Source organism: Aquarana catesbeiana, linkage group LG09, assembly GCF_042186555.1.
Source record: "Aquarana catesbeiana isolate 2022-GZ linkage group LG09, ASM4218655v1, whole genome shotgun sequence".
In the NCBI taxonomy this organism is placed as follows: Eukaryota; Metazoa; Chordata; class Amphibia; order Anura; family Ranidae; genus Aquarana; species Aquarana catesbeiana.
The window spans coordinates 301,494,576-301,519,558 of NC_133332.1; the positions used below are offsets into that span (position 1 = coordinate 301,494,576).

The 24,983-nt window shown below is 45.4% G+C and overlaps 1 protein-coding gene across 1 annotated transcript in view; it reads left to right on the forward strand.

Moving 5' to 3' along the window:
• PRRT1B (proline rich transmembrane protein 1B) overlaps positions 1-24,983 on the forward strand; it is a 63,753-nt gene that overhangs the window by 19,881 nt on the left and 18,889 nt on the right. The window contains exon 2 of the mRNA XM_073600512.1: positions 20,405-20,733. Coding sequence (XP_073456613.1) covers positions 20,405-20,733 — 329 coding nt within the window. The remainder of the gene's footprint in view (positions 1-20,404; positions 20,734-24,983) is intronic.

Sequence of the window (24,983 nt, forward strand, 5' to 3'; positions counted from 1 at the left end):
ATGCAAAGACCAGGATTGTCAGGACAGGAGGGACAATAATAGCGGGTGTCACGCCTATATCCGCGCTTGCTGCAGACACAACATCTTTTTTGGGGGTTCGTTGGGTAGGGGTACTCGGGAGGACATAAAGAAAATGCCTCTCATGCAGCCGACTGCACTTGGTTGGGGATGTGAATGGGGGAAGTACGGGCGCTGCAGAAGCGGTGGGTTCCCAATTAGGATTGGCGAATGCAGCAGGAAGGGCATTATGGGCACGACGGGTCTGTGTTTGTCTTTTTGGTGGCAGCGGGACACTACTTGTGCTTGCCACCTCACCAGCTTGAACTGCACTTATGGGACTCGCCACGTCACAAAGTGTTACTGCAGTGCTGGTTTGACTACGACCGGGGTGTACTAGGCCGCTGGCGCTTGCCAGTTCAATAAAAAGCTACCAAAAAAACTGTTAGCGATCGCAGGGATCAGGCCTGACTCTGCGAATGCTGCAGTTATGCGTTAAGTGTTTTGTAAGTGACAGTGATCGATCGATACTGCACTTGGGTGGGCTGGGCCGGGCAGAGGGGCAAAATGCAGGTGCTGGCAGGTATCTGGGCTGATCCCGCTAACACTGCGTTTTTGGGAACCCTAAACTGCTGGGGACGCTAGTATAGATCTGATCGGACCAGATATTGATCCGTTCAGATACTATACCACTAAGGGAGCTGTACGGTGCGTGCGTGGGTGTTAGCGCTACTGGCGCTAACCTGACGCTGCCTGGGGCTGGTGCTTGCCAGTTCACCAAAATGCTACCAAAAAAACTGTTAGCGATCGCAGGGATCAGGCCTGACTCTGCGAACGCTGCAGTTATGCGTTTAGTGTTTTGTAAGTGACAGTGATCGATCGATACTGCACTTGGGTGGGCTGGGCGGAGGGGCAAAACGCAGGTGCTAGCAGGTATCTGGGCTGATCCCGTTAACACTGCATTTTTGGGAACCCTAAACTGCTGGGGACGCTAGTATAGATCTGATCGGATCAGATATTGATCCGATCAGATACTATACCACTAAGGGAGGCGTATGCTGCGTGCGTGGGTGTTAGCGGTACTGGCGCTAATCTGACGCTGCCTGGGGCGACGCATATCACCGCCGGGCGATCAGGGGGCTAAACCTTTATTCGGTAATAAACGGCGGGTGCCCTGACACTATAAAAAATAAACAAACTAACCAGCGTCACCCGTAACAGTTATACGGTGATCAGTGGTGAAAGGGTTAACTAGGGGGCCATCAAGGAGTTAAAACATTTATTAGGTAGTATATGGGGGTCCCTGTCGCTATAAAACGCTGACGGCGAACCTAAATATTTAGGTCCCTAACTAGCGTCACCAGCGACACTAATACAGCGATCAGAAAAATGATCGCTTAGCGACACTGGTGACAGGGGGTGATCAAGGGGTTAAAACTTTATTAGGGGGGGTTAGGGGGGTATCCTAGACCTACAGGGGGCTAATACTAACTGTCCCAACACTGTAACTGTCACAAACTGACACCAATGCAGTAATCAGAAAAAAAAAAAAAAAAAACTGCTGGTGTCAGTTTGTGACGGGGGGGGGGGGGTGATTGGGGGGGGATAGGGGGGCGATCGGGGGGGGGGAGGGGGTCGGGGTGTTTTGTGTGCCTGGCATGTTCTACTGTGTGTGTAGTGTTGTGCACTCACATACCTGTCTTCTCTCCTCGGGCCGGAATGGAAATTACCGAGCCGAGGAGAGATGACATCATTTCCTTTGCTGCTGTTTAGCATACAGCAGCAAAGGAATGATTCCATTGGCCGGCGGCGATCGCGAGGGGGATGGCCTCCCCCTCACCTCGGATTGCCGTGGGACAAAAGACGACCGCCTCGGGCCCCCCACCCGCGGAAGGCAAATCACGTACATGTACGTGATTTTGCCTGTCCGTGCCACCTTGCCGACGTACATCGGCGTGAGGCGGTCGTCAAGTGGTTAAATGACAATTGCGCAGTCATACTACACTGTACCCACACAAAATTTTTATCATTTTCTTCCCACAAATAGAGCTTTCTTTTGGTGGTATTTGATCACCTGCGTTTTTTATTTTTTGCTAAACAAATAAAAAGATACCTAAAATTTTGAAAAAAAAAGAAAGATTTTCTTTTGTTTCTGTTATAAAATTTTGTAAATCAATAAGTTTTCTCCTTCACTGATAAGGCGGCACTGACAGGCACTGATAGGGCAGCACAGATGAGGTGGCACCAATGAGGTGGCACTGATAGGCACCGACGATGGGCACTGATAGGTGGCACTAGTAGGTGGCACTGATATGCAGCATTGATGGGCAGATGGGCATTGATAGGCAGCACTGATGGGCACTCATGGGTGGCACTGTTGGGCACTGATAGGCGACACTGGGTACTTATGGGTGGCACTGCTGGGCTCTGATATGTGGCACTGTTAGGCATCACTGATGGCACTGGCAGGCATTGGGGATGGGCACTGATTGGCAGCTGCCTGGGCACCGATTGGCATTTCTCTGGTGGTCTAGGGTGGCATACCTGGTGGTCCAGTGTGGTGGCCATCCCTGGTGATCTGGCGGCATCCTGGTGGTCCTGGGTGGGCATCCACTATCAGCACGGACCCCCCTGTCAGGAGAGCAACCGATTGGCTCTCCTCTACCTGTCAGGTGCGAGTGAGGAAAAGCCGATCAACGGCTCTTTCTGTTTACATCGTGATCAGCCGTGATTGGACATGGCTGATCACATGGTAAAGAGCCTCCGTCAGAGGCTCTTTACCGAGATCGGTGTAGCGGAGTGTCAGACTAACACAGCGCACCACCGATCGCAGCGATCCGCGCCCCCACAGGCGTGCAAGAGCGGTTGTTCTGGAGGGCTGTCATATGACATCCACCCAGCCATCATTTGGCAGCCGGCGGGCGGGAAGTGGTTAATGTGTTTCTAAACCTATAATGAAAAGCTATAATATACTGCAGTTTAGCAATCCAAAAATGTGGTGGTTGCATTTATTTTCACCTGGTGATCTGGGCAGTAAGTCTGGTATTTTTTAGCTTTAGCAGACCAAGCTGTCTAGCAGAAATAGTAGTACTGACAGGAGTGCCTACAATGGTTAGCTTTTATTAAAGTATGTATAACAGAATACAAAGATGTAACAGAATACATTTTGGCCTAAATTTATGAAGAAATTTGATTTTATTGGATATGTCTTATAACAGAAAGTAGAAAATATAGTTTTTTTCCCCCAAAATGTCAGTATTTTTTCCTTTATATAATTGATAAAAAAAACAAAACAGTGGTGAATACCACCAAATGAAAGCTCTTTTTGTGTGAAAAAGAAATGATATAAATTTCATTTGCGTGCAGTGTTGTGTGACTGAGCAATTACCAGTTCCAACCCACATTGGGAAAAAAAAAAAAAAAAGACCTGCAAGACAAAGGCATAATGAGCTAGCATGCTAGCCCCTTATGTAATACTCACCTGAGATCGAAGCCCCCGCTGCGGTGCCCATACACAGCACCAGCCGGTGACATTGCTCCCGGAGTTACTTCCGGGTATCACGGCTCGCGCTGTCATTGGCCGGAGCCGCGGTGACGTCACTCCCGGTAACGGCACACTCACTGAAGCAAACGGCATGTACGTGCCATTGCTTCAGTGTGCATGTGCCGATGACATTGGCGCATGCAGATACAGGGGATATCTCCTAAACCGTGCAGGTTTAGGAGATATCCGGGGTAGCCTATTAAGCCTATTAAGGCTTACCTGTAGCAAAAAGTGGATTGTTAAGGTTTATAACCACTTTAAAGCAGCACAGTGCTGAATAGCAAAAAATGGCCTGGTCATGAAGGGAGTAAAACCTTTTGGAGGTCAAGTGGTTAAAGTGTTTGTAAACTAATTCCCCTATTAGCTTCCTTTTGGTCTGTTAAACATACCGCTAAAAGTGTTTTGTTAGATCCGCCTACTAACTGCAAAAAAAGAAACCTGTTGAAATCTTGTCTGTTTATAACTTCCTGTTTGAGGAAAGAGAGTGTGAGTACAGATCAGGAAGACAGCATCTGTAATATGAAGCGAAGATCAAGAACACGGGGACATGACCTCAAACTGGAAGGAAAGTCCAAAATTTTATATTGTAAAGCGCTGCGTAAACTGTTGGCACTATATAAATCCTGAATAATAATAATAATAATAATCTTATTTTACTAAAAGAGTAGTTGATGCTTGGAATAGACTCCCAGCAGCTGTAGTAGGCCAGTTAAAAGTAAGTGGATGCAAACATGCTTCAGATAACGTTTTATTGCTGAGTATAGATCTAACACACTAGAGGGTGGAAAGGCCTAGTGCATTACCTGATAACAAAAGTTTATCAAAATCAAGACAACACCAAGACAACACCAAGACAATGCCAAATGCATGCTCACAGAGAGCCATAGGCAGAGAGCGCTAAAAGCAGAACTTAGGTGACAGAGGGGTCAAAATTGGATGGGTATCATTGAGACCTAGACATCTCTTAGAGCAGGGGTCAGCAACCTTTTTACACTTAAGGGTCGGATTCAATGTATGTGAATGCATGGAGGGTCGCATTCACCTCCTAGTGAATGAAAATAATAATCCGGACCCCTTTGCATTACACAGTCCCGCACCTCTGGACCCCTTTACATTACACAGCCCTGCACCTCTGGAGACCTTTGCATTACACAGCCCTGAACCTCTGGACCCCTTTACATTACACAGCCCTGCACCTCTGGAGACCTTTGCATTACACAGCCCCCGCACCTCTGGACCCCTTTACATTACACAGCCCTGCACCTCTGGACCCCTTTACATTACACAGCCCTGCACCTCTGGAGACCTTTGCATTACACAGCCCCCGCACCTCTGGACCCCTTTACATTACACAGCCCCGCACCTCTGGACCCCTTTGCATTACACAGCCCCGCACCTCTGGACCCCTTTGCATTACACAGCCCCCGCACCTCTGGATCCCTTTACATTACACAGCCCCGCACCTCTGGACCCCTTTGCATTACACAGCCCCCGCACCTCTGGACTCTTTTGCATTACACAGCCCCCGCACCTCTGGACCCCTTTACATTACACAGCCCCTTCTGCATAATACACCGTCCCCCCATGTCATGCTTTAAGATTGCACACACTCGTTGAATGGCGACAAACTACGGTACTTAAAAATCTCCATAGGCGACGCTTTAAAAATTTCTACAGGTTACCATTTTAGAGTTACAGAGGAGATCTAGGGCTAGAATTATGGCTCTCGCTCTAACGATTGCGGAGATACCTCACATGTGTGGTTTGAACATGGTTTACATTTGCGGTCACGACCGCATGCATTTGCTTCTGCGCGCGAGCTCGAACAGATGGGGCGCTTTAAAAAAAAAAAAATCTTGTTTTATTTTTTTTTTTTTTTTTTTTTTTACACTGTCCCTTTGAAAAAAAAAAATCTCATCACTTTTATTCAAGTTTGTGGTATACTCCGCGCTCAGGACGGTACCGGGTTGCAGCCCCCCTTTATTCAGTTCCCAAGGGAACTTACAGTGAATGGAAGTAAAGAGATGGGGTGAGTGGCGCTACACTATTAAAACCGAATGAGTATAGGGAGAATGATAGGTAAGTGAACCTACCTTTAAACAAAGAAGGAGGGGTACCTTTCCGATTGGATTAGATGTGTGTGTATGTATCCATCAATATTGGATATAGAAATGTGGTATAGCAAAGAATGTGCTTAATCAAATAATCAATACTTTTGTGACAGAAACACATAAGTGTAAGTGATGATACAAAACTTAACAGACATAATTATGCATATAGTGTGATAAGATGAATGTATGTCAGACCAATAGGCCAGTAATGAAAACCTAAAAACCATACATATATATATTCAACATAGCCATACGGATAATTTAAAAATAACATAAAATAAAAGGAGGGTTTTTCAGTTGCAAAAATAAATCTCAAACAGATGTGTGTGAAAACTATATAAGTGTAGTCCCACACAAAATGTGTGTTAAGATAAAGAATTAAAATTTAAGTCCCAAGAGGTATTGCGTATATAACATGAGAATAATTCCAGAGTAGCCAGATATACAGCTCATTCGGGTGACTTTGGTGCTCAGGAAATCAGGTGACTCATTGTGCTTCCCCTGTTGGGTCCCCACTCACCAAATGTTGTTACCCCTACAGGGGTGATAGGCATGTGTGGGTAACCGTAAATGGACTTCCTCCTGAGCTCTCCCAGTGTCCCGTCTGTTGGTCTATCGGGCTCCTGCAGCTGTCTTCACAAAGTCAGGGGTTATAAACACCGGTCAGGACCTGCCCAAAACTCACTCCATAGCTTCTCAAGGCTAGGTCCTCATAGGAAGGAAAAAAAGGGCTCCCATGGTGTAGTATTTAAAATAAATTTTATTAAAAGTAAATTAAAATCAATGGCTTCCCATGAACAGTGTGGAAAAGCTCAAAAAAATACTACAACATGCTCTTTCTTATGCCTGATTTTTACCTTTTAAATGTGAGTACTACTATTACTATATTAGACATAATAAAGCTCTTTATGCGGTTTTACACTATGGACATTCCTCCTTCCTTTTACATGTAAACGGCACAACATATTAAGTACGGATCGGGGGACATCCAGGGATGCTACACAGTGGCAAATACTGTGACTACCTGCACCCCTGCAGGGGGAAGTTTATCTGGTGAGTGCAAACAGAATAAGAGCACGCCGCAGAGGTGACACTAACCAGCTAACACCTAGACAAGAAGCTTCCCATATCAATTTGTCTCCCACAGAGGGGTCTTCCCTCAGAGCCACTCCAAAAAGAACTCTTTATATAATCAATGGAAATGTTCTTATCCAACAAAACTGGTTTTATGCACACAAGTCACTTTATTGTATAATCTAGCACAAGTCACTTTTAGCACCTTTGATGCACAGAATTGCAAGTTGGTATTTTTGTTTAATTTTCTTATTTATATTTGGTTTATTATTAAGTGAAGACTGAAGTATTATATATAGGTTTTCCTTATATCACATTGTAGTTTGAAATCAAATCACGCACACAAACACGAGAGATCAGTGATCATTCCTTTTAGGTACACAGGGATTTCCATTTCCCGTTAAGATTTTTATTACCCTTTAAGAGTTTCAACACAAATACCACTCAAAATTTGCGGTATATATAAGAGTTATCAATCAAAAGAGAAAACAAAAAATCACCTTATTTTCTGTTTCCTATTTTTTCCGGGTTTTTTTCTTTTTTTCCCGTAAGGGCAGCGCCATACCTACTTCTGCTTTTCACACCAATCTTAATACACTCCACTTAGGTGGATTTGTATATGTAGGGGCAGCAGCTCTAATATCTAGGGAAGATCTAACCATTGCGCGGATTCACCCTTCACACACCAAAGGGTAAAAAGCGTCCACAAAGCGCAGCTGCCAAAAGCGCTTTGCAGGCACTTCCCATTGATTTTCAATGGGAAGGGGCGCTTTAGGAGTGGTGTATTCACCGCTCCTAAAGCGCTGCAAAGAAGCTGCTTTGCAGGACTTTTTTTGACGCCCTGCCAGCACAGCTCCCCAGTGTGAAAGCACTCGGGCTTTCACATTGGGATTGCAGATGAGGCTTCTTTCAGGCGCTTTACAGGTGCTTTTTTAACGCTAAAGTGCCTGAAAAATGCCCAGTGTGAAAGGGGTCTTAGGAGTTTGGGACACAAGAACAGGTTTTTCTTAGATTTAGAGTTCTATATACACACAGACATTTTTCTGGAGGCTGCAAGTGGAGTTCATATTGAAGTATAGAGCTGGTGTTAGCACTTTGATACACTACAGGCACAATTCCAGAAGGTTCAGTGATTTGTGGTAACAATGCGCAGTCAGCACTACAGGAAGTGAAGGGGCAGTGTACATGACTAACCTGCACTGTGTGTTCCAAACAAGCCGAAGTGAGGGGAAAAGGAGAGGTTCTGGAGCTAAAGGAAAGTGTTACCAGAATGTGTAAAAACACAATAACAATTTCATGAAATATACAGAAACAGGGCCATTCGGTGGTTTTTATATCTTTTTTTTTTTTTTTTTCATTTTTGGAGAATAAGGGTACAGTTTAGTGTCACTGGAGGTTGATGGTGGACAACACCCACAATCTCATCAATGCCAGTCTCTATAAAGGATCCCTATGATTTATAAAAGTTGTATTGTGACATCCCATCACATAGACCCGTCATTCACCCTACAGATTGGGATATTGTGTTTTTATCTGCTGAAAGGGAATCACTTTTTTATTTGTTCTTCTCTCCAGGCAGTACAGTCTGAACATAAGCTAGCTTGTTAGAAGTTAATTTATGTTTACAATAATGATTTAGGATATATTCCAAAGGCAGTAAACTGCTGAGCTCTGTAGGCTGAGTTTATCAGAGGTAACTGCTGAATTATCCATCAACATTTAATGGGCTATTAACCCTGTGCAGACACCAGTGATGCCTCCTTCACATGAGTGTATTCATCTGTATACCCATACAAAGGGCAGTCTTTGCCCACATAGGGTGCACTTGGTCCCCTTTGCATCCCTGTGCAGGAAGTCCCATTCATATCTGTTGGGACACAGTAGCTGCATGGACACAGCCCCTGGTCCCCATTTGCTGAGTGCCTGTTCCAGAACACAGACAGCGTTAAAAAAAAATAGAAATTTTTACATTTTTGTTTTTAGTTTTAACTTTTTCATCTGAATATGATACTCTGAGGAAAAAGGTCGGTCCCCCGAAACGCGTCAGCATGTACCTCTAAGACAGGGGTCAGCAACCTATGGCCCGCTGCCACTAAATGTCTGGCCCGTGCACATGATGAATTCACGTGCTCCCGGCCCGCGGACATTTTAACCCCTTCCGGCGGTAGGGTTTCCTGGGATAACAACCGATGCGGCTAAGAAGCCACTCGACTGATATCCTAAGCAGTGGGAGCGGACGTCCCGCCACCTTCCATGGCACGCTTAGGCTCTCCCGTCCCACTGGGAGGCCCGATCGACCAGCCGGCACGAGTGCGCTGGCTGGCCGGAGACCCGAACAAAGCCGGAATCGGCTTGGATCAGGTTTCGGCTCTAGTAACCGGGAAGCAATATCATGACATCACTTCCGGTTTACAGAAAAACTAAAGGTGCCAAATTTTAAAAAAATGTCAGTATTCAAAACAGCCAAACTTGGTGTTTTGAATGCTTTTAAGTTCTAAGGAGGAATTTGGGGTCTTATAGACCCCAGATTCCTCCATAAAGAGTACTTGTCAGAAGGGATGTTTACATTCCTTCTGACAGCAATAAAAGTGATCAGAAGTAAAGAGATGGGGTGAGTGGCGCAACCCTATTAAAACTGAATGAGTATAGGGAGAATGATAGGTAAGTGAACCTACCTTTAAACAAAGAAGGAGGCATACCTTTCCTATTGGACTAGCCCCAGTAGAAGTCTGATGACGAAACGCGTGTAGGGCGGGACATACGGACGTCTTGTAGCACCTTTAGACAAGCTGTCAACACGCTCTTTCTTATGCTTGATTTTTACCTTGTAAATGTGAGTACTACTATTTACTAGACATAATAAAGCTCTTTATGCGGTTTTACACTATGGACATTCCTCCTTCCTTTCACATGTAAACGGCACAACATATTAAGTACGGATCAGGGGACATCCAGGGATGCTACACTGTGGCAAATACTGTGACTGCCTGCACCCCTGCAGGGGGAAGTTTATCTGGTGAGTGCAAACAGAATAAGAGCACGCTGCAGAGGCGACACTAACCAGCTAACACCTAGACAAGAAGCTTCCCATATCAATTTGTCTCCCACAGAGGGGTCTTCCCTCAGAGCCACTCCAAAAAGAACTCTTTATATAATCAATGGAAATGTTCTTATCCAACAAAACTGGTTTTATGCACACAAGTCACTTTATTGTATAGACAAAATAAGAATTGCGCTAATACCTATATATCATACCATAAGAATCTACCATGAAAGAAGATAGTGATGGTAAGTATAAATGAAGTGAATCTAAAAAACATGTGATAATGATCAAAAAAAATCCCATTGAATGAAAAGTCAATACAACATCCTAAGTATAAATGAAGTGAATCTAAAAAACATGTGATAATGATCAAAAAAGTCCCATTGAATGAAAAGTCAATACAACATCCTAGTGGCTGCAAAACAGCAGCGTGAATATAAAACAAGTCCACGTGATAGTAAGTGTTAATCCGTGACAGCAAGGGAGGGTCCACCACCGGGAATGGAAGGGGTTACTCCTTACCAGATGGCCGTGACCCCCCACTACAGAGGATCACAGCAAGCAGATAACTTTGTGAGCCGGAGAGTGGAAACTGTTAGCGGCATCCACTAGAGGTCATCTCATCGTCAGCCATACCAGCGAAACCCAGGCCAAGGAACCGGACTTCAGGCTTTTTGATCTACTATGTTTGTAAGTGTGCACTCTGTGTTTTTTAACTTTAAGCTCCACCACTACTCGGTAGCACCATCTAGTGGATATATCCAAAAGCGCTACAGACACTTGCGTAGCGGACAAAACCATCGAGATGTTTCCATCTAGTGTGAATCAACTTCAATGGATGTCGAAGAGATCGCAAGACATAAAACACCTAAAGTATAAAAGTTACGCAAAAATTGAATAAAATTTAAAGAGTAAAACTTAAAGGGGTTGTAAAGGTAAAAATTTTTTCACCTTAATGCATTCTATGCATTAAGGTGAAAAAACTTTTGACAGTACCGCCGCCCCCAGCCCCCCCGTTTTACTTACCTGACGCCTCGAATCTTCGCTCCTCGTCCTCGTCAGCTTCATTGCAGCTCAGCCTGGTCGCTGATTGGCTGCAGTGGATGGATTGAAAGCAGCGCAGCCATTGGCTCGCGCTGCTGTCAATCACATCCGATGACGCGGCGCGCCGGGGGGCGGGGCCGAGTGATACAGCGAGCGGCTATAGCCGCCGGCTGTATCACGGGAGCGCGCCCGCAAGCACTCACCACCGTGCGAGGGAGCTCGCATGAAGGTGGTAAATGCTTGCGGGGAGGAGCTGAAACAGCCGCCGAGGGACCCCAGAAGACCAGGTTCGGGGCCACTCTGTGCAGAACGAGCTGCACAGTGAAGGTAAGTATGACATGTTTGTTATTTTAAAAAAAAAAAACAAAACATCTTTACAACCCCTTTAAAAATCAATTGCTAAAAATAGGAATTGGGGACAATATGGTATGGAAAATGGGGAAAGAAGAGCCAGTCAGAACCAGTCGTGCCCCTGGAAGACGTGATGTCACGAAATGCGTAGGGCGGAGCCAGACGACGCGCTGACATCACCCCCAAGCTAATCGCATTCCAGTAGGACGGGTTTGTCCGTGCTCCTGTGGCCAAGGAACCGGACTTCAGGCTTTTTGATCTACTATGTTTGTAAGTGTGCACTCTGTGTTTTTTAACTTTGAATAAATTTGTCAGTTTTACACTATGTGAGTTTCCTCCATATATTTTATGGTACCCTTGCCCTGGGTTTCGCTGGTATGGCTGACGATGAGATGACCTCTAGTGGATGCCGCTAACAGTTTCCACTCTCCGGCTCACAAAGTTATCTGCTTGCTGTGATCCTCTGTAGTGGGGGGTCACGGCCATCTGGTAAGGAGTAACCCCTTCCATTCCCGATGGTGGACCCTCCCTTGCTGTCACGGATTAACACTTACTATCACGTGGACTTGTTTTATATTCACGCTGCTGTTTTGCAGCCACTAGGATGTTGTATTGACTTTTCATTCAATGGGATTTTTTTTGATCATTATCACATGTTTTTTAGATTCACTTCATTTATACTTACCATCACTATCTTCTTTCATGGTAGATTCTTATGGTATGCTATATAGGTATTAGCGCAATTCTTATTTTGTCTATGCTTTATTTACAATTAATGTTTATTGTCGGATTTGCAGCTTTTCAAATGATTTAATTATTCACTTGGTTTTTAGCGCAGTTTTTTTCAATTTTTTCACTTTATTGTATAATCTAGCACAAGTCACTTTTAGCACCTTTGATGCACAGAATTGCAAGTTGGTATTTTTGTTTAATTTTCTTATTTATATTTGGTTTATTATTAAGTGAAGACTGAAGTATTATATATAGGTTTTCCTTATATCACATTGTAGTTTGAAATCAAATCACGCACACAAACACGAGAGATCAATGCTCATTCCTTTTAGGTACACAGGGATTTCCATTTCCCGCTAAGATTTTTATTACCCTTTAAGAGTTTCAACACAAATACCACTCAAAATTTGCAGTATATATAAGAGTTATCAACCAAAAGAGCATCATACTTGATTTGTTGTAGCCGTATTAGTGCAATTGTGACAGAGAAAATTGAGTACTGTCCGTGATACTTTTTTTATTTGCACTAACATACAATTTTTCAGGACAAGCTTTCGGGGTATGTCCCCTTCTTCAAGGTCCAAGCAGTACTGATTCACACATTTTTAAGCAGAATGTTAAAGAAAACGACCACTCTGTGATTAGTATTTTCCCCCCCTTGCATTCCCTCCTAGCTCTCCCTCTGTCTTATCTCACTAACTCTGCTGCTATCTTTATTACCATTGATTTGTATGTGTTTTGTTTTCTTTTTTTTTTTTTTTTTTTTTTCCTTTTTTTCTTTAACATTCTGCTTAAAAATGTGTGAATCAGTACTGCTTGGACCTTGAAGAAGGGGACATACCCCGAAAGCTTGTCCTGAAAAATTGTATGTTAGTGCAAATAAAAAAAGTATCACGGACAGTACTCAATTTTCTCAACCAAAAGAGAAAACAAAAAATCCCCTTTACCAGCGTTTTTCGGGCGCTGGCAGTGTGAAAGGGCCATAAGATAAATGTAGCCAGCATGATATACCAGAGATCTTATGAGCACGGGTTCACACTTGTGCAAACACAGATATCGCATGCGATGTCTGTGCAATGCGAGTTCAGCCATACAGTTGTATGGCAGAACTCACATTGGATTCGCAGGAAAATAGTGCGGGGACTTTTTTGCCCCCACACTGGAATGGGATCGCATGGGTGTTCTCACCTATGCGATCTGATTCCTGTGCGAGTTCACAGTTTGCACTGAGATATGTGAACCGATCTGAGGGTGTCATTAACATTGTATTGACACCCGCAGTGGCTCGCAGAGGGCAGTGTGAACTACCTGCGGGAGAGATGCGATGTGAGAACTGGCGCTGGAATTGCACCGGTTCCCACATCACATATGTGTGAACCTGGGCTAAAGTAAAACACAACAGTGTGGCACTACAAAACATCATAAAAGTAAGGCAGTCCATACATGCTTGAATTTTTTTTCTCTTTCAACCAGTGGGTTGAACCAAAAAAAAAAATTGACCTGCTTTCTCCACCCACCCACTCGATGTGGATGGAGGATTCACTCTCATTGAGCTTATGTATTCTGACCCCAGAGAGACTTCCCCTCCGTCAGAATACATTGATCAGTGCTGGCAGTATTGATCGATCGATGAAAACCCAGACAGGCTGGTTGTACTGACGTCAATTGGTAGATTGAACCAGACGAATTCTGATCCATGTATGGCCAGCTTAACCACTTGCCTATTGGGCACTGGTAGGCAGCACTGATAGGTGACACTGATGGGAACTGATTGGCAGCACCGCTGTGCACTGGTGGACACCGATAGACATAACTGGTGGGCACTGTTGGGACTGCACTGATAATCAGATGTCCCTTTTACACAAGCCAGGTATCGGCTCTCCTCTCCTTACCCTGTCAGCATGAGGAAAAGAATGCCGATAATTGTCTTGTGTTTACATTGGACACAGCTGACCACATGGTAAAGAGCCGCTGATTGGCTCTTTACCCTGATCTGTGATCAGCTGTGCCCCCCGAGGACACAGCAATCAGAGCGCGCCGCAGCGGGCACAATCATGGTTGGACATCATATAACACCCTCCCAGAACTAGCCATCATTCCTCTATAGCGTGGTCAGCAAGTGGTTAAAGAGAATACGTGCTTTACCCATGCATGGCAAAGAAAAAGGTTAATTTTAATGTGTCTTTCACATCCCACCTTCCATTCGCAGTTCCATGCTCCAGCACTGGGGGAAGAAAAAGTAACCTGGCATTAGATGTAAGAAAAAGTGTCCTAAATCATGCAGCATATGGCGTGAGTCAGATATAAGGATGAGCTCTGGCGTGTTCGTACAACCCACATGCAGAGCCCGCCAGGAAGTCGGCGCTGAGCTGCGCTAATCACAGGCAATGAGACATTTCCCAATCTCTGCAGCCGTGCATCGGGACAATGTCTCACTGCCTGTGATTAGTGCAGCGCAGTGCCGACTTCCTGGCGGGCTCTGCATGTGGGCTGTACGAACACGCCAGAGCTCATCCTTAGTCAGATACTCTTCTATACCTGCAAATATGAGGCATTTCCTCCCCTTCCAGCCGCTGAATGGGTAGGGGAGTGAAGGTGTAACTCTTCACTTTAATCTCCCACCAAGTATATGATGCTGGGGGTTGGGGGTTTAAAGCAAACCTGTTGCTTTGCCCTGAATAGATACATGTTTGCATTAGGTTGCCAAAAGCATTCAGCAAGCTAGTTAGATATGGAGGTTTCAGTCACCATGAGGTACAGATCTGGTTTACTTTGTGTCTAAACAGAACAGCTCAGCTTAGCATTGCATCATATATTGCTTTGATCACAGACCAGGATATAATTCTTAATTCAAAAATCATCAAATACATCACAGTGCAACCCCCTGGAGGTGGGAAGCAGAAAGTGCAGGGTCTAGAGGAGGACTGCAGTCAGTTGCCAGAGTCTGCTGAATGCTGAGACCAGGGTAGGTGGAGACAAGAGGGTACTGTGGCTGCACAGGGAGGTGCAGGACATATAGGAGGAGTTTTGTCCTCTCTGCAACTGAGATGGGGGGGAGGCAGAGATGAGCCTCTCCATGGCTGTGTGGAGAAGCGCAGGATCTGGCGGAGGAATTCGGTTGTCCTCTGCTGCCGACTATTGAGACAAGTTGGGGGCAGAGACAAGGGGGTGCCGCATCTGCAAGAGAGGTGCAAGGGCCACATGGTATGGTCTGGTGGGCCGGATTTGGCCCGCGGGCATTGTGTTAGACATGTGCTGTAGCGCAGTGGTTCTCAACCCTGTCCTCAAGTACTCCCCAACAGGCCGTGTTTTTGGAATTTCTCTTAGATAAAATAGCTGTCCAAAATACCAAGCCATTGACTCTGATTTAAAGCACCTGTGCAAGATAAAGGAAAACCTGCAAATATGGCCTGTTGGGTACTTGAGGAAAGGGTTGAGAACAACTGCTGTAGAGCATCCCCCCACTTTAGAAAGAGGGACATTTAGAGTGCACCTGTGCCCAGACCAGAGACTTTTCAATTTTAACATATTCATAACCAGCAGTAAAAGTGATTTAAAACAAGCCCATACTGACTTCTCTAGCTGCTTGTACTGTGAAGTAATTCATTATCAAAGATTTAAAAAATGATACTCTAAAGTCAGATTTCTGTAGGTTTTTTTTGCAGCCTACAGCACAGGCAGGACTGCTGCAAGGATTTTTGACACCCTAGGAGAAACCTCATTTTGCCACCCCCCTCGGGTGCTCCACCCCTGACTCCACTCCCTTTGTCCTGCCCATATATGCGCCACCTTTTTAATGAAGCGCCCATCAAATTTAGCCCACCAGCACCCATCAAATGTAGCCTACCAGCACCCACCCAATGCAGCATCACCAATGCCCATCAAATGCAGCCTCACCAGTGCCCAGCACATGCAGCCTCACCAGTGCCCAGCACATGCAGCCTCACCAGTGCCCAGCAAATGCAGCATCACCAGGGCCCAGCAAATGCAGCATCACCAGGGCCCAGCAAATGCAGCATCACCAGGGCCCAGCAAATGCAGCATCACCAGGGCCCAGCAAATGCAGCCTCACCAGGGCCCAGCAATGCAGCCTCACCAGGGCCCAGCAATGCAGCCTCACCAGGGCCCAGCAATGCAGCCTCACCAGGGCCCAGCAATGCAGCCTCACCAGGGCCCAGCAATGCAGCCTCACCAGGGCCCAGCAATGCATCCTCACCAGCGCCCATCAATGCAGTCTCACCAGCGCCCATCAATGCAGCCTCACCAGTGCCCATCAATGCAGCCTCACCAGCGCCCATCAATGCAGCCTCACCAGCGCCCATCAATGCAGCCTACCAGTGCCCATCAATGAATGTTTGCTTGCTTCCATTCATTCAGGAATCGGAACAGACACAGTCCTCCACCGCCGCTGTGCCTCTGACATTAAGTGTGAATGGAGCGGTGGCTGCCTGCTGATGCTGAGACTTAGTTGCTTGACACAGAGAGAAGAGAGTAGTAACACCAGTGGGGGCGCCCTAGGCAGCAGTGCGCCCTAGGTGGCTACCTAGTTTGCCTAGTGGTAGCACCGGCCCTTTTATTAGAAGATTGTTAGACTGCCAATATTTTGCTTCCACAGAAGGTAGGGGAAAAAACTGTGCCTCTGTGGTGAGTTTTAAAGATGAATGTGTCCACAATGCTTAAAGCTACAGAGGTGAATTGAGGCTTGTTTTACAGCACTTTTACTGCTTTAACAGAATATATAAATACCTTATATTTTATAGTCTGGGAACAGGTTCTCAGAGAAGATATGTAGCTACTTTAAGCTGGGGTGAAGAATAATCCATCATTAGTGGTTTTAAGGAGAAAGAATGCCCCTATTGATGAGAGAAAAATTTGCACCAATGCTGGTGGTCAGTGGGAGGAGGAAACCCAACCATTAGTAGTCAGTGGTACTTCAAGTATGGAAATTGCAAGACAGCTTTCCCTGCACAAGGATAGCTTGGCTGGGTTGACAATTGTGCAGAACAGGTCTTGGACTTGCAGGACCCTGGGATTCTGTTTAAACTAGGGTTGCACAGATACCGATACTAGTATCAATAGTACTTGTACTCGTGCAAATGCTCCGATGCTTGACCCGATACTTGGACAGTCAGGGACGATTGGTGCAGCGGTGGGGGGAGTTACAATCACCGATCTCCCTGCATGGCTTTCATTAAAGCATCCGACAGCTGCTTCTCCTCCTCTCCCCCCCACGGGTTTCAGCTGCTTTATTGAAAGCCACACAGGAAAAGCGGTGATTGTAACTCCCCCCATCGTCGCACCGATCATTTCAGACTGTCCACTGTGTCCTCCGGTCCCCCTCTGTATCCTCCGGTTACCCCCCCCCCGTGTGTCCCCCCAGATCTTTCAGGATGGAGAGCGGAGTAAGGAGTCGAGATTTTTATATATATATATATATATATATATATACATATATATACATACACATATACACACACACACACACACAGTTGTGCTCATAAGTTTACATACCCTAGCAGAATTTATGATTTCTTGCCCGTTTTTCAGAGGATATGAACGATAACACAAAAACTTTTCTTCCACTCACGGTTAGTGTTTGGCTGAAGCCATTTTTTATCAATCAACTGTGTTTACTCTTTTTAAATCATAATTACAACAGAAACTACCCAAATGACCCTGATCAAAAGTTTACTTACTCCAGTTCTTAATACCGTGTATTGCCCCCTTTAACATCGATGACAGCATGAAATCTTTTGTAGTAGGGTTGCCACCTCATCCTTTTAAACCCGAACACATATGAATTACACGGGTTCTGAGGCAAATTTAATGCAGATACGGCACCAAGTGAGTTTAATTACCACCTTAATCAGCCACAGAATCTGTGTAATTAATATGTGTTCAGGTTGATGTGCCGGTTCACACAGGGGCGACTTGTCAGGCGACCTAGCCGCCTGACAAGTCGCCTCCCCTTCTGTACAATGGAACCGTTCTAATAGGAGCGACGCGAGTCGCTCCGACTTAGAAAAAGGTTCCTGTACTACTTTGGGGGCGACTTGAGGCGACTTGCATAGACTTCTATACAGAAGTCGTTTGAGGCGACCTGCAAGTCGTGCCGCCCCTGTGTGAACCAGGGCTAAAGGGATGAGGTGGCAACCCTAATTTGTGGAGGAGGCCCTTTATCTTCTCAGATGGTAAAGCTGCCCATTCCTCTTGGCAAAAAGCCTCCAGTTTCTGTAAATTCCTGGGCTGTCTTGCATGAACTGCACGTCTGAGATCTCCCCAGAATGGCTCAATGATATTGAGGTGAGAAGACTGAGATGGCTACTCCAGAACCTTCACTTTATTCTGCTGTAGCCAATGATAGGTCGACTTGTCCTTGTGTTTTGGATCATTGTCATGTTGGAATGTCCAAGTATGTTCCATGCGCAGCTTCCTGGCTGATGAATGCAAATGTTCCTCCAGTATTTTTTGATAACATAATGCATTCATCTTGCCATCAATTTTGAACAAATTTTCTGTCCTTTGTAGCTCACACATCCCCAAAACAGCGATCCACCTCCGTGTTTCACAGTGGGAATGGTGTACCTTTCATCATAGGTCTTGTTGACTCCTCTCCAAATGTAGTGTTTATGGTTGTGGCCAAAAAGCTCAATTTTGGTCTCACCACTCCAAATGACTTTGTGCCAGAAGGTTTGAGGCTTGTCTCTGTGCTGTTTGGCATATTGTAAGCGGGATACTTTGTGGCATTTGCGTAGTAATGGCTTTCTTCTGGCAACTCGACCATGCAGCCCTTCTTTCTTCAAGTGCCTCCTTATTGTGCAGTTTGAAACAGCCACACCACATGTTTTCAGAGAGTCCTGTATTTCACGTGAAGTTATTTGTGGGTTTTTCTTTGCATCCCAAACAATTTTCCTGGCAGTTGTGGTTGAAATTTCAGTTGGTCTACCTGACCGTGGAACCCCACTTCTTGATTAGAGTTTGAACACTGCTGATTGGCATTCTCAACTCCTTGGATATCTTTTTATATCCTTTTCCTGTTTTATACAGTTCAACTACTTTTTCCCGCAGATCCTTTGACAATTCTTTTGCTTTCCCCATGACTCAGAATCCAGAAACGTCAGTTCAGCACTGGATGAAAGATGCAAGGGTCTGTCAGGGGTCCAGAAACTCATTGACCTTTTATACACACACACTAAATTACAAGCAAACAGATCACAGGTAAGGATGGTTACCTTTAATAGCCATGCAAACCCCTTTGTGTCAACCTGTGCATGTTATCAGGCCAAAATCACCAGGGTATGTAAACTTTTGATCAGGGTCATTTGGGTAGTTTCTGTTGTGATTATGATTTAAAAAAGAGTAAATACAGTTGACTGATAATAAATGGCTTCAGCCAAATACCATGAGTAAAAGAAATGTTTTTGTGTTACCATTCATATTCTCTGAAAAATGGCCAAGAAATCATAAATTCTGCCAGGGTATGTAAACTTATGAGCACAACTGTATAGCTATATATAGATATAGATATCTATGTCATTTACTGGCTCCTTCCTTTTCTGAATGGACAGAGTCAGTGATCACTGACTCTGTCCATTCATAACTGAGCATCTCAAACTGTGTTTATGATGCTTTAGTTTATGAATGGAGAGGAGCCTCTGTCTTCTCTCCATTCATCTTCAGTGAAGCTGAGGCTGCAGAGAAAGGGGCTGGGGAATCTGTGTCCTCAGTTCCTATCCGTGTCTCAAAGGGAAGATGTCAGGGGTCCTGTTTATACCCCTGACATCTCACCAAAAGCATCCCCCCCCCCCACAGGGTTGATTAAAAAAAAAAAAAAAAAAAAAAAAAAAAAGGAAACATTGTAATAAATATTTAAAAGTAAAATTGTGAAAACATTTAAAAAAAAAAATACAAAAAATTTATTGTAAAAAATAAAATTGTAAAAATTAAAATTAAAGAAAACTACTGACAGTCCACACCTCATCAGTGCCACATATTAGTGCCACTGTCAAATGACATTAAAAAAAAAAACGTATTGGTATTGGCAAGTAAAAAAAAAATATCGGTACTTGTACTTGGTCTTAAAAAAGTGGTATCGGTGCAACCCTAGTTTATACCCTTGGACAGATCCGCTGGATTTGGGCAGTATGGGGTACCTGGGAAGGCCTGCTAAGAGGATGTGCAGCAAAGCATAACAACCTAACAGAAAGCCTGAAATGCTGTTGGTTAGATTTTTACACTTGTATATCAGTGTGACATTTCCATTTTCTATTGAATAAGCCTGTTGGTGTCACTCATCAAATTGTTGGGAATATGAATTGTCTCAGAGCAAACATTAATCAAAACCTGAACTGAAAAAGGACAGCTGGAGAATGAATGTTTAAATCTAGTTGCCACGTACATACCCAGACACATACTTCCTTAGAGCACATACTTTGATAAATTAGCCTCAAATATATTAGAGGGAGTGGTGTGTACATTAGACTAACAGATTTTATGTTCTTTTGACAGAAATGGAAGTTCGGATCCAACAAGAAGAAGAAAGGAACGAAGCAGCTGTGGAAATGGGCCAAAGAGCTAACACTCCAAGTACAGAACTCGTCCAACCACCGCAGCAGCCCAAACCTACCTCAGAGGAGCCTAAAGGCATAGAGAACACTGCATTTGTTGGGGACCCTCCACCGTATTCTCCCCCGGACCCCAAGATTGCACATCTGCTGTACCCCAATTATCAAAATAACTTCTCTGGCTCGATGGCTGTCATGTACCAGTCTGGCCCGACGTTGCAGAATGTCTACGCACATCAGAACCTGCCGCCAGGGTCATATCCCTATATCATAGTAAGAAAAAAAACTCTCTACATGCCAAACTACTTCATGCGAAAGCTGTGTTTAACTACTTCAGCCCCAGAAGGTTTACCCCACTTCATGACCAGGCCATTTTTTTTTCGATACAGCACTGCGTTACTTTAGCTGACAATTGCGTGGTCGTGCGACGTTGTACCCAAATAAATTTGATGTCCTTTTTCTTCCCACAAATAGAGCTTTCTTTTGGTGGAATTTGATCACCTCTGCAGTTTTTATTTTTTGCGCCATAAACAAAAATAGACCGACAATTAAAAAAAAAAAACTATATTTTTTACTTTATGCTATAAAACATCCAATAAGAAAATGTAAAAAATCTAATTTATTCATCAATTTGGGAGAATATGTATTCTGCTACATATTTTTGGTAACAAAAAATCCCAATAAGCGTATATTGATTGGTTTGCCAAAAGTTATAGAGTTTACAAACTATGGGATAGATTTATGGAATGTGTTTTATTTTTATCTTTTAGTGGTAATGGCGGTGATCAATTTTTAGCGGGACTGCGACATTGTGGCGGACACATCTAACACTAAGTTACACTTTTTGGGGACCAGTGCTAAAAAAAAAAAAAAAAAAAATACACCGTCACTGTTCTAATGACACTGACAGGGAAGGGGTTAACATTGGGGGCGATCAAAGGGTTAAATGTGTTCCTAGGTAGTGTTTTCTAACTGTGGGGGAAGACAGAGATCTGTGTTCCTGCTTAGCAGAAACACAAGATCTTCATCTTCACCTTTAACAGTACGGCGGTCTGCCCTGTTTACACAGGCAGATCGCCCTTCTGCTTCTCCTGAGAACGATCGCAGGGTGCCGGCGAACATCAGGTCCGCCGGACCCGCTGATTGGCTCCTGCTGTGTCCAATCACAGCGGGAGCGGGTCCACCAGCAGTGGCGCTCGCGCGCCCCAGAACCAGTGCACTAAATCACGTACAGGTATGTGATTTTGCTCAGGAGAGCCGCCCTGCCGCAGTATAGCTGCGTAAGGCGGTCCAGAAGAGGTTAAAGTGGACTTGTTAGAAACCAATAGAATCACATTAACACTATTCCTCAGCAGACATCACAAGCTCAAATATATGTACTGTATATATCTGCATGAAATTGCCCTCATATAATTATTTAACACATAATAATAATTTAGAACAGTATATATAGTCCTATAAGTGTCGCCAAACATTTTCATTCTGTTTCACAGAACCTGCAGACTAAAGGCCCATACACACAATATGAAAAATCTCTCCAAAATGACAAAATAGGCATCAGGTTCATCAGAGCTGGTGTCCCCTTTAAAAGATTTTCCCTCTATTTCTGTTCTGGTGGCAACCCAAAATTTAGAATGATCTTTCACTGTTGATGATAATGACAAACAGGACAAATAGAGAGGGTGAATCTCCCTAACGGGGGCACAGACGAAAACCTGACAGGAGTTATTACCCCTCTTCACTCTATCCAAAACTAAAAAAAAAAACTATTAGCTATTCTTTAAAGCATAACTGAAGCTGGGTACACACTATGAGTTTTTTTTTTGTTTAACCAACAGGCTTAACGAGGAAAAAAAAAAAAACTCAAAAGGTTTGATTTACTAAAACTGGAGAGTGCAAAGTCGGGTGCAGCTGTGCATAGAAACCAATTGGCTTCTAACTTCAGCTTGTTCAGTTAAGCTTTGACAAAAAACCTGGAAGCTAATTGGTTTCTATGAAGAGCTGCACCAGATTTTGCACTCTCTAGTTTTAGTAAATCAACCCCACAGATTCCTCCATCTACACAAGTGAGGTGGATGCAGGAATCTCCCCCGCGCTGTGCTATTGTATATCTGACAGCAGGGACTCCTCCCATGGAGGACTCCGTTGCAGCCATTGGCTGCAGTGGCTGATTGAATTTTGGTTTTCCAGCAGAACAGAAGACGGTCAGCGATCGGCTTCTACAGAGAGGGAGGGCTACACACAGATCAAAATTTGTTAGGTTCCTGCTGAACTGTTCGAATTTCGATCTGTGTGTAGCCAGCTTAGGTCACCATACTTGCCTCCTCATTCCTTTAAACCCGAACACATATGAATTATACAGGTTCTGAGACTAATTTAGTGCACATAAGGCACCAAGTGAGTTTAATTACCTTAATCAGCCTCAGAACCTGTGTAATCAATATGTGTTCGGGTTTAAAGGGATGAGGTGGCAACTCTACTCCTCCCCAACAATTCAATGTCTCCCTGGCTTCTCCTGGGTGCCGGTCTTCAGCCCTCCTAATTTATACCTGCACAGGGGAACGTCACCCTGGCACACCGAGACGCGCATGCACAGCTCTTTGTGCATGGCACTTAAGACTGCGAGTAGGTTTATTTTATTACAGAATAAATATTGCCTGTCTCTTCTGCACTTAATAGCCTGACTACTTGTATGTTTAGTTCTGCTTGAATGAAAGCAGTGGCGTCACCCGGTGTGGAAAAAATTGGTGTCACCCCCCTCCACCAACTATAGTCCCCCCTCAGCACAGACCCCCCCCCCCCAGTATAGACACCCCCCTTCAGTGCAGACCCCACCATCAGTATAGACACTCCCCTTCAGTGCAAACCCCCCATCAGTATAGACACCCCCTTCAGTGCAGCCCCCCCATTGAGTATAGACGCCCACCTTCAGTGCAGACCCCCCCATCAGTATAGACACTCCCCTCAGTGCAGACCCCCCATCAGTATAGACACTCCCCTAAGTGCAGACCCCCATCAGTATAGACACCCCCCCAGTGCAGACCCCCCATCAGTATAGACACCCCCATCAGTATAGACACCTCCCCTCAGTTTAGGCCCCCCATCAGTATAGACACTCCCCTCACTGCAGACCCCCCCATCAGTATAGACACCCCCTTCAGTGCAGACCCCCATCAGTATAGACACCCCCCTCAGTGCAGACCCCCCCATTGAGTATAGACGCCCACCTTCAGTGCAGACCCCCCCATCAGTATAGACACTCCCCTCAGTGCAGACCCCCCCCATCAGTATAGACACTCCCCCCAGTGCAGACCCCCATCAGTATAGACACCCCGCAGTGCAGACCCCCCATCAGTATAGACACCTCCCCTCAGTGCAGACCCCCCATCAGTATAGACACCCCCATCAGTGCAGAACCCCCCCCCCCCATCAGTATAGACACCTCCCCTCAGTGCAGACCCCCCCCATCAGTATAGACACTCCCCTCAGTGCAAACCCCCCCATCAGTATCTCCCCTCAGTGCAGACCTCCCCCATCAGTATAGACACCCCCTTCAGTGCAGACCCCCCCATCAGTATAGACACTCCCCTCAGTGCAAACCCCCCATCAGTATAGACACTCCCCTCAGTGCAAACCCCCCATCAGTATAGACACTCCCCTCAGTGCAAACCCCCCATCAGTATAGACACTCCCCTCACTGCAGACCCCCCATCAGTATAGACACCCCCTTCAGTGCAGACCCCTATCAGTATAGACACCCCCCCTCAGTATAGACACCCCCCATCAGTATAGACACCCCCCATCAGTGCAGACCCCCCCATTGAGTATAGACACCCCCTTCAGTGCAGACCCCCCGAGCAGTATAGACACTCCCCTCAGTGCAGACCCCCCCATCAGTATAGACACTCCCCTCAGTGCAGACCCCCCCATCAGTATAGACACTCTCCTCAGTGCAGACCCCCTTCAGTATAGACACTCCCCTCAGTGCAGACCCCCTTCAGTATAGACACCTCCCCTCAGTGCAGACCCCCCCATCAGTATAGACACCCCCCCTCAGTGCAGACCACCCCATCAGTATAGACACCCCCCATCAATATAGACATCCCCCATCAGTGCAGACCCCCCCCCATCAGTATAAACACCCCCTCCTCAGTGCAGATCCCCCATCAGTATAGACACCCCCCATCAGTATAGACACCCCCCTCCTCAGTGCAGACCCCCCATAAGTATAGATACCCCCTCTCCTCAGTGCAGACCCCCCATCAGTATAGACACCCCCCCTGCCAATGTCCATCTACATACTCTATAGTAAAGTGTACAGACCCCAGAACAGTGCGGACGGATATGCTGTACACAGTGGTGTGTGTCCCTCGGGCTCCTGTGTGGATTTAAACAGAGGAGGGGAAGCGGCTTCGGTCCGCTCCGCTGAGGGAGATAGCCGGCGAGACCCGAGAGTGTAGGCAGCCTGCAGTGTTAGCGAGGCTGCTACCCACGGGTGTCACCCCTCTAGTGGGTGTCACCCG